At 36.0% G+C, this 10,531-nt stretch overlaps 1 protein-coding gene across 1 annotated transcript in view; it reads left to right on the forward strand.

Moving 5' to 3' along the window:
* LOC125254049 (tetratricopeptide repeat protein 38) overlaps nucleotides 1-10,316 on the forward strand; it is a 28,477-nt gene extending 18,161 nt beyond the window's left edge. The window contains exons 10-14 of the mRNA XM_048168415.1: nucleotides 1,118-1,199; nucleotides 4,944-5,109; nucleotides 7,084-7,243; nucleotides 7,325-7,398; nucleotides 9,875-10,316. Coding sequence (XP_048024372.1) covers nucleotides 1,118-1,199; nucleotides 4,944-5,109; nucleotides 7,084-7,243; nucleotides 7,325-7,398; nucleotides 9,875-9,962 — 570 coding nt within the window. The 3' untranslated portion in view covers nucleotides 9,963-10,316. The remainder of the gene's footprint in view (nucleotides 1-1,117; nucleotides 1,200-4,943; nucleotides 5,110-7,083; nucleotides 7,244-7,324; nucleotides 7,399-9,874) is intronic.
* The last annotated feature ends 215 nt before the right edge of the window (nucleotides 10,317-10,531 follow it).

A 10,531-nucleotide genomic window follows, 5' to 3' on the forward strand; every position in this document is an offset into this window, starting at 1 on the left:
AATAATGGTGTGTGCAATACCATGTATAACTTGCATTAAGTTGGTAATTTACTTTATACTGGGCCCCAGCTTTTGAATTGTGTTGGTTAAAATAAAATACTCTTCAGCACAGGTTAATCATTTGTGAATGTGTTTCCTAAATCAGAAATTGAAAACCAGACACGTTTAACATTTGCATTCAACAAAAATCATTCAACAAGTGTATTTTGTCAGGTAATTATGACATTTAACCAATGTTTGAGATATGTGAAACACTTTTTTTTACTGAAATGTTTATCAGTAATAATCTCAGTAATAATGTGTAATTTTAAAAAAAGACTAAAAATGTTTGACTAAAACTAGACTAAAATTAAAAGACTTTTAGTCGACTAAAACTTGACTAAGATACCTTGAGTTTTCTTTTGACTAAAACTAGACTAAAATGACGAGACGTTTAGCCGACTAAAACTTGACTAACAAAAAAAGATATGTGAATGACTAAATATGACTAAAACTAACAAGGACATTTGCCACAAGATTAAGACTAAGACTAAATTAAAAATAGGTGACGAAATTAACACTACCTTAAAAACAGGTAATTTCAGACAGAGGGTCAGAATGAAGGTAGGAAATAATTGTTTTTCCACATATATATTTGTTTGTTGTTTGTGAAAAAAAAAAAAACATTATTATAATATATTTGCTAAACCTGAAGGAACGTATTAAAATAATTGAAAAAAAATCCACGTCATGGCCCATTAAATTCATCCCAGTAGTGTTCAGGTCTGGGCTTTGTGCATTTCAGTCAAGTTCTTCTAGTAAAACATTTAGTTTTGGACCTCTCTTTGTGCCAACCATGCTAAAACAATAAATGCACCCAGTTCTCTTAAAATGTTGTTGATTGCACAGCCATATGCTTGATTTTATGCACCTGTCAGTAATTGATGTAGCTGAAATGGTCAAACTGGTTGATTAGAAAGGAGCATGCACATGCTTTTTTGGTCATGTGGTGTATATGGATTAGTTTCATGACCTGTCAAACTCATTATATAATGTAACAATGTTAATGAACGTTATGATGAATTGTTACCTAGATGTGGAATTGAAATTACTGGTGACATTTAAAACCTTTCTCCAGGTTTCTCAGCGCTGTGTGAAGTCTGGAGCCATGCTGGACACTGTTGATGCTTGTTCATTGCTCTACAGACTAGAGCTGGAGGGTGAGATATCATTCAGTCTTAAAATAGAGATTGAAAACAATAAAACCTCGTCATCTCTGAGCAAGGGCAGAGAAATGTTTCTGTTGGGTCCATTTCTGCTTTTCATCAAAAAGCTTGCGCATGCTGAACACATTTGCTTTTGACAGTTTAACCAAGACAGGTCGGAAGTCTGCTGGAATATAACGTGAATTTGCTGTGTTGAAAAGCCCTGATTTGGTGTGAAGATCATCCGACTGGTGTTAGGCAAGTTTCTGAACCTCGAAAACGAGTGTATTTTGGGTAAAGAACTTGAATGGTGAAAATGGCAGATGGCGGGGGTATAAAATTTGGTGTTACACTGTTTTTTAAGGTGTGAGTGTAATTAAACATTTAAATACTGAGAGTGGCTTTTAAATACTATAGAGTTAGGGTTAGATTAGGGTTTGGTTTAGGGTTAGTTGCATGTAGTTATGCACAATTCATAATAATTACTATAGTAACAACATGTAACACGGACACTGTAAAATAAAGTGTTACCCAAATTTGGTCATGGCTTGTACTGTATGTAACAGAACTGCTAAACAGAATTGGAATTTGGTATTGTTTTTGAATGAAAATCAGATAAAACAATAAAATAGAAATAGAAATAAACAATATAGAGATATAATCATCTGTGTATAATTTATATATTTTTTAAAATGTCCTAAATTGTTATATGCTTAAAACAAGTGGAAAAAACAATTATCCTTTTAAGAAAAAAAAGTGAAATATTCTCTGAAAACCAAAGAAGTTGTATTACAGTGGGTACGGAAAGTATTCAGACCCCCTTAAATTTTTCACTCTTTGTTATATTGCAGCCATTTGCTAAAATCATTTAAGTTAATTTTTTTCCTCATTAATGTACACACAGCACCCCATATTGACAGAAAAACACAGAATTGTTGACATTTTTGCAGATTTATTAAAAAAGAAAAACTGAAATATCACATGGTCCTAAGTATTCAGACCCTTTGCTCAGTATTTAGTAGAAGCACCCTTTTGATCTAATACAGCCATGAGTCTTTTTGGGAAAGATGCAACAAGTTTTTCACACCAGGATTTGGGGATCCTCTGCCATTCCTCCTTGCAGATCCTCTCCAGTTCTGTCAGGTTGGATGGTAAACGTTGGTGGACAGCCATTATTTAGGTCTCTCCAGAGATGCTCAATTGGGTTTAAGTCAGGGCTGGGCCATTCAAGAACAGTCACGGAGTTGTTGTGAAGCCACTCCTTCGTTATTTTAGCTGTCTGCTTAGGGTCATTGTCTTGTTGGAAGGTACTGGCTGGGCCGAACTGGGCCGTAATTGGCTGCATTCGTACTGGGCCGTACTTGGCCGTATTCATATTTCCCTTGATTGCAACCAGTCGTCCTGTCCCTGCAGCTGAAAAACACCCCCACAGCATGATGCTGCCACCACCATGCTTCACTGTTGGGACTGTATTGGACAGGTGATGAGCAGTGCCTGGTTTTCTCCACACATACCGCTTAGAATTAAGGCCAAAAAGTTCTACCTTGGTCTCATCAGACCAGAGAATCTTATTTCTCACCATCTTGGAGTCCTTCAGGTGTTTTTTAGCAAACTCCATGCGGGCTTTCATGTGTCTTGCACTGAGGAAAGGCTTCCGTCGGGCCACTCTGCCATAAAGCCCCGACTGGTGGAGGGCTGCAGTGATGGTTGACTTTCTACAACTTTCTCCCATCTCCCGACTGCATCTCTGGAGCTCAGCCGCAGTGATCTTTGGGTTCTTTTTTACCTCTCTCACCAAGGCTCTTCTCCCCCGATAGCTCAGTTTGGCCGGACGGCCAGCTCTAGGAAGGTTTCTGGTCGTCCCAAACGTCTTCCATTTAAGGATTATGGAGGCCACTGTGCTCTTAGGAACCTTAAGTGCAGCAGACATTATTTTGTAACCTTGGCCAGATCTGTGCCTTGCCACAATTCTGTCTCTGAGCTCTTCAGGCAGTTCCTTTGACCTCATGATTCTCATTTGCTCTGACATGCACTGTGAGCTGTAAGGTCTTATATAGACAGGTGTGTGGCTTTCCTAATCAAGTCCAATCAGTATAATCAAACACAGCTGGACTCAAATGAAGGTGTAGAACCATCTCAAGGATGATCAGAAGAAATGGACAGCACCTGTGTTAAATATATAAGTGTCACAGCAAAGGGTCTGAATACTTAGGACCATGTGATATTTCAGTTTTTCTTTTTTACTAAAACTGCAAAAATGTCAACAATTCTGTGATTTTCTGTCAATATGGGGTGCTGTGTGTACATTAATGAGGAAAAAAATGAACTTAAATGATTTTAGCAAATGGCTGCAATATAACAAAGAGTGAAAAATTTAAGGGGGTCTGAATACTTTCCGTACCCACTGTATATTACACAATTTTGGTCTCAAGTTTATAGGGAAACAAGACAAAGATACTGATTAAGAAAAATAGTTTTGCAGTCAATTGCTTTGGAAAGGCTTGACGGAACCTGTTTTTCTTCATGTTTACTTGTGGAACATGTAGTAACAGGAGGAGATGTTTACAGTGCAATGTATGGTGTTCAGTTGGTTATCTAGGAGATATTTTATTCTCTGGGACAAGGGAACTTGTGACATCCCACAGAGAAGATAAATAGAAGATAAAGAGGCATTCAACCTTTCCAGGCTTGATCTTAGGGTGAGCTGGTTTGAAAAATTACTAACATTACAAAAAACCTGCTCCTGCTCCATTTTATTTAGCCTATTTATGGGCACAGTTGAAGGTGTCATGATCTATTTCCAAGGATATGTCTAAAGTCTTTGCTGAAAATCTATAGTCAGATTTTATAATGCTTTTCACAGTTTATATTATTTTAAAACAGCTTTATAAAAATCTAACTAGTCACATAGGGCCAGCTTGCACTAGCAAAAACCCTTTTTGGCATTCTAAAACTAGTCAGGGTTTACTAAAGACATTTACTGAAAAATTAGTGATGAAAAGTCGTAGACAGTTGCATAGCTGACCTTGTTGCATTATGCATTTGTAGGAGTTTCCCTTTGAGGACACAAAATTTATAGGTGGACAGTATTTAAATAAATTATGTAATGTAATTTACTAAGGTTTGCAGAAATCTAACCCATTTTGCACAAATTGCTGTGTCTCTTTTCTTTAATTTGCACATTGTCTGTAGATCATCTGCAGAACTTTCCACTTCCATTGGCACTTTTATAGGATTGCGGTCCCTTTTTTTGGAAATCAGCCATGATTATAGTAGGAAATAATGTTTGTTTAGAAAAAGTATTAAAATATAGTAGTCTCGGAAGTCCATTCTAAAGCATGCAAGCTTACAAAATGCAAACCATGGAGATTTTAAATTTATGTCTTCTATGAATTAATCTTATGAGCTCAAATGTTTTTGTACTATGCTAATTCAAAGGACAGAGTTCACTTGAACTTTGGTAACTATTGCTCTCCCATATTCACATGCGTATGAATATAAATTCACGGACTGTGAAGTCTAGCATGACTGGAAGGGACGGCTGGAGGGATGCTGGCACCAGCCAGTGAAGCGTCCCTTGCTGTCTGGCTGGAGTCACTGTCTGTAGGCATGGTTCAGAAGCACAGATGAGCAGAGATAGTCGGATGTAAAACTGCATATGTTTAGTTAATGAATAAGATGCATGTTTTTGTGCTGAAATGTAGTGCAACTGTGTGTTTGTGTGTATAAAATATGTTTAAAAATATGTTTTCTTGGCAGGTGTGAGCGTGAAGGACCACTACCGAGAGCTGTTGCAGGTGACCCAGCCACACACAGAGGACCACACATTACTTTTCAATGACCTGCACTTCCTCATGGTTTCCCTGGGTAGCAAGGAGACCGCCACCACTCAGCGCCTGCTGGAGAGTCTGCAGGAACTAGCTAAGTGAGCCGCACACATTACATAACCCACTCAAGAGATTACATTACAGCCAGGTTCTGCTCAGGGGTGGGAGCTTGTGGAGGCTGAGTTGTGGACAAATGTAGCGTGTCTTCAGGCTCTGTATGAGATTTCTTAGAAATTTCCCTGCTCCGGGGAAGACTGGCATCCTCAAGGCTGATGCGCTGCATGCTTATTTATTCCGATTTGTCATTATGGCCAAAACAAACATCTGGTAAAGGTTCTACAGAAGGAACAATGTGTATTGAAAGAATATCCAAGCACAAAAATACATTTCTTGTCAGCATGCTGTGTTTTATAAGATAACATGATGGAGAGGAATCCACTGGGAGTTGTATTTTCAGCACAGCATCTGTTCAAAGAAAGCAGTGTTTTCTCAAAGAGCAGAATGTTTTTTGTTATCCACTCATTTCTTTATCCACTTTAGGCTTTTGGTAACTATTTTACACTAAAAGGAAGAAGAAAAAAACTTAGCTGAATTGGTTGTCTAATTCAAACTTTTTGATTGACCACCTAAAATATAAAAGTGAGTGCATAAATTTATACTGTGAAAAATGAAAATGTTATAAGTATGTGTAAAATATTATTTGGAAAATATTTTGTTTCTATTATGTCGACACTATTTTATTTCTACTCGCCATTAGAGTACTGTTAGATGGATAAAACCTGAATAGAAACACCAAACAAAACAAAACTATGGCTATCAATGACTATCTCAGCAGTTTTTATAAAGCAAAATAAAACAGCATTAATCTGTATATAATTTCTAAATATATATATATATATATATATATATATATATATATATATATATATATATATATATATATATATATATATATATTTTTTTTTAATATATATATATAACAATTTTCATGTTTTAATGCATCCATGTTGTGCAGCACTTTGTTTAAATTTCATTTGATTAAAAATAAATGAATGTTTTATGCCTTCATTTGATTACCAGAAAAATGAAAATACACAGCACAGAATTTCTGGGGAAAAAATTCATAGGGCCCTATTATTGTAAACAAAAAAAGAATTGCATAGCATCATATTTTTTTTCCATTGCATCTTATTATACTGATATCTCATTGTGTTAAATCGAATTGAAATCGGATCGCGCTGCATTGAAATGGGGTGAATCATGTGGCATCGCATCGGTAGCTGCTTTGAATGCATCTATATATATATATATATATATATATATATATATATATATATATATATATATATATATATATTATTTTTTTTTTTTTTTTTTTTTTTTTTTTTGGATCTTTAACCTTTTCGTGGATCACCCTAGCACTCTCTTCTGGTCCCCCCAATTTGAAAACCCCTGGGGCCTCTTTTATGAAACTTGCCTGGTTTGAACCTGATGTAGCTCTAAGCAATTTTCCACATCAAAGACTGACTGTTTTTATAAATATGAACATTGGCGTGGATTTTAGCATACGCATACTCTAAGATCAAATCTGTGCATATGCTAAAATCAACACCAACGTTCATATATATTTATAAAAGCGCTCTTTGAAGCCATTCAGCTGCGCACAATTTCAAGATCATTTGTAATTTATAGATTTCATGTCTGGAAGGGACGCGTACACGTGTTTTTTGTGTGTACGTTCATTCTCTGAATCACACATACGCACATTTGAGAAATGAACGTAAGATCAAATGTAGGATGTTTTTCCCTAGTTTAAACAAGGAAGAAAGCTTCCAAACATTTGATGTGAAACAATATCATTTTCCTTACAGAACACAAAATAAGATGTTTTAAATAATGTTCACACTGCTGTTTTCCCTGTCTAGTAAATCATATAGTGACAAGGGGCTGGCAAACTTTAAAAAAAAAGAAGTCGTCATATTTGTTGTATATGGAGTGACATAAGAATGAATAAACAATGACAGAAATGTCCATTTTAGCATTAGTCAGATGCCTCTGTTTTCCTCCTTCAGAGACCCAGCAGAAAACCATCAGCTCCAGATAGCTGAGCGTGTGGGGCTGCCCATGTGTCAGGCTCTGCTGGAGTATGACCAGGGAAACTACAGCCAGGCCACGGAGCTGCTTAAACCCATCAGAGACCGCTTTGTAGAGATAGGGGGAAGTGACGCACAGGTCTTTCAACACTTCACTGCAGTATGTATTAGATAAGCAGTGTTTCCACACTAAACAACCTCCTTTTTTGTTCTTCTGCAGAGAGATGTTTTCAATCAGCTACTTATTCATGCTGCCATGAAATCGGGAGACAAAGAACACCAACGATTTGCCAGGTAAACGTTGTATTATTACCTACAAAGGGGAAAATGGTTTTCAAATAGCTCATTTGTTGTCTTTTGTGCTTTTATGCTGCACCTTAAAGGCCTTGTTTGGCTTACAACGTAAGCTCTATAGACAGTGTAGGATGCATGCTGACAGTTACCACATTACCTTAATTTGCTTTGTTAACTTCCATTGAAAGCATGTTAAGTTTTCTTACCCCTGGCAGAATCTAGAAGATGTTTAACATTTTGAAATGATAAGAGATGTGTAATCTTTAAGATTTGTTTTAATTAGTATGACCCTGATAATGCTATTTGACATAACAGTTCATTTTTCCACAAAGATAGATAGGTACATAGATAGATAAGGTCACATCCAATGGTTCTTAATATCATTCAGTTCAGCTTCATTGAGGCAATACAAATAAACAATTTTTATTGTATTTTATTTGACTTATTATATATATATATTTTTTTTATATTTTTATATATTTTTTTATTTCACTTTGCTAAATGGAAAAAAAAAAACGACAACTAAGAAACATCTCAATAACTGAGGCCAATGCGATACGTATCTCGATGCGTAGCCAATGATACTATACATTAAAGATGCATACAAAGCAGCTACCGATGCGATGCCACACGATTCACCCCATTTCGATGCAGTGCAATCCGATTTCAATTCGATTTAACACAATGAAATTCAATGCAATAAGATGCAATGGAAAAAAATATGATGCTATGCAATTCAATTTGTTTACAATAATAGGGCCCTATGAATTTTTTCCCCAGAAATTCTGTGCTGTGTATTTTAATTTTTCTGGTAATCAAATGAAGGCATAAAACATTCATTTATTTTTAATCAAATAAATTTAAACAAAGTGCTGCACAACATGGATGCATTAAAACATGAAAACTGTGTGATTATTCCGTCAAAAATAAAGTCTTGATAATTATTGTATCATTATAAGTAGGCCTAGTAGTAGTATTACATTATGACATACATTATACCGTACAATACTAATACAATAGTAGGCTAGTACATGATACTGCAATAGTAATATGGCTATATTTCTGTCACAAGCTAAACCGAGCTTTTATTTTGAGGGGTGATGCGTTTCTGTGTGTATGATATGACAATAGTTTTTCTCAAATGTTAAAATGCTCATGAAGTGACTCTCAGAGCAGCTCTGGAGATGAAGTTTATGTGTTCGTTTCATATGTGTTCACACCGCGAGCGCCACGCGTGCTTTAGTATGTCTAGTAAAGGTACTCCCTTCGTCTGCGCCATTCCGCGTTATACAGTAAATTCTGTTTTTATGAATAGATTCTGCGATTCTGTCCCTGTTTTCTGCATCAGCGGAAATTATAGGGCCCTAAATATGGAACAGAAAGTTTGCTTTTATTTCTTTGGTTCAGACAGACAGCAAATCATAAATAAAATTGAGTGCCTGACTTCTAACATTCACATAGCCCTTTCACAAATCAGGCCTTTGCAGTAGTGCCATGTTAATCTATATTCTATTTGACTCTCAGGACACAGTTGTTCTCCGGAGTGTCGTGATTCATCATATTCACTTAGCGGTGGTGGTGAGAGAATGCACTTGAGAAAGTTTAGAGAAGAGAAATCAATCTACATATAAAATATTGGTCACAAATTATTTGTCTCTTTCTAAATAATGAAAGTATAGCGCATCTACTTATAATTATATATAGTTTTTTACCGATGTAAATATGTTAGAAACGATGCATCGCGATACAAATGCCAACTTGTGTCCGATGCACACTTTTTTTTAAGCTACACTCTATATAATTTAAGTTTTTAAGTATTTAATCGGGAATGTTCCTTTAAGCGTGGGTTTTTTCACTTCATCGTGACCCAGACATCTTTTTGGGGTCAGCCTTTTAGATTTTACTGATTAATATTTTGTCTTCTAGTCACTATCAACTAATCTGTATTAAAAACACAGATGTCTTTCCAAGCTGATAAACAACTTTTGTTAACTGAATAAAATAATATATCAAAAGCCATGGCCAAATACCTTTAAAAAAAAAAAAAAAAATCTTGGCATTCAATGAACTGGTTGTGAATAAAGGCACACAACAGATTGAAGTGCACATTTGGCAGCACATTTTCATATAGAAATCCAGTAAAACTACTATACAAGGCCACAGGGTTCCCATTAAAGATGAACTGTCATGTCAACCGATGTGCTAATTATAACCAAACCGTCCGCGAATGCCAGGTATTTCTGTGTAATTCAGTTTCAAACAGAAATTTACATATTGCATTTCATTAGTATGCAATGTTCATAAATCGAAAAATTCTTCCAAATTTCAAAGCTCCCACCTGTTCTACACAGGTTGCACAAAAAATGAATGCATGTGAATATTTTTTAAAATGCCTCATTTAGACTGCAGTGTTATCCTGCAGGGATTTTCTTGGACTCTTTCTAAGGAAACAGGTGTTGTGTGTTTTTGTCCCTAGATGCATGCTGACCGAAAGAGATGCAGTGCGGCCAAACTCCCTGCTCACAGACCGTCTGATCCAGAGAGCCCATTCCTTACATGTTTAAATTCAGACTCTATTCCCTACGCGGCTAACAACCGGTTCTCTGTTAGTTTAATCACAGGCTGCTTTCCTAACTCATTTAACTACAGACATCAGATCAGAGAGCCCTGCGTACAGCCCAAGAGTTTGCACTGAAGTCTTCTGTTTAATGGGTTCACTCCTCCAACGTCTGTTAGTCTAGTCTCTTCCATTCTCCTACATTGCAAGACATAAATTAAATGGAAGTGTGCAAATGGAAAGATATTTTGCATTACATGTTATTCGATTACATGTAGTCCGAGCAGTACTTTCTCTCTAGGCATGCAACAAATGACCAAGATTATTCAATGCTGTGTGCATTAAAAATTGAACTTACAAATATGCCTCCAGACTTTTTGAAATAACAAACAATCCCACAAGCTTTACAAACAAACTTTTTTTTATTTTATCAAATAACAGAACAAATGTAAACCAAAATAGAAAATAAATAAGAACTGGCTCCGAGGCAGAGTGAAATGAATCTGAGAGGAAAATGTGCTGGAAGTGTGAGAGCAGTTGGTGCAGAATGAAAGCATCACTCCAGTATGTGAGAGA

Source organism: Megalobrama amblycephala, linkage group LG19, assembly GCF_018812025.1.
Source record: "Megalobrama amblycephala isolate DHTTF-2021 linkage group LG19, ASM1881202v1, whole genome shotgun sequence".
NCBI lineage: Eukaryota > Metazoa > Chordata > Actinopteri > Cypriniformes > Xenocyprididae > Megalobrama > Megalobrama amblycephala.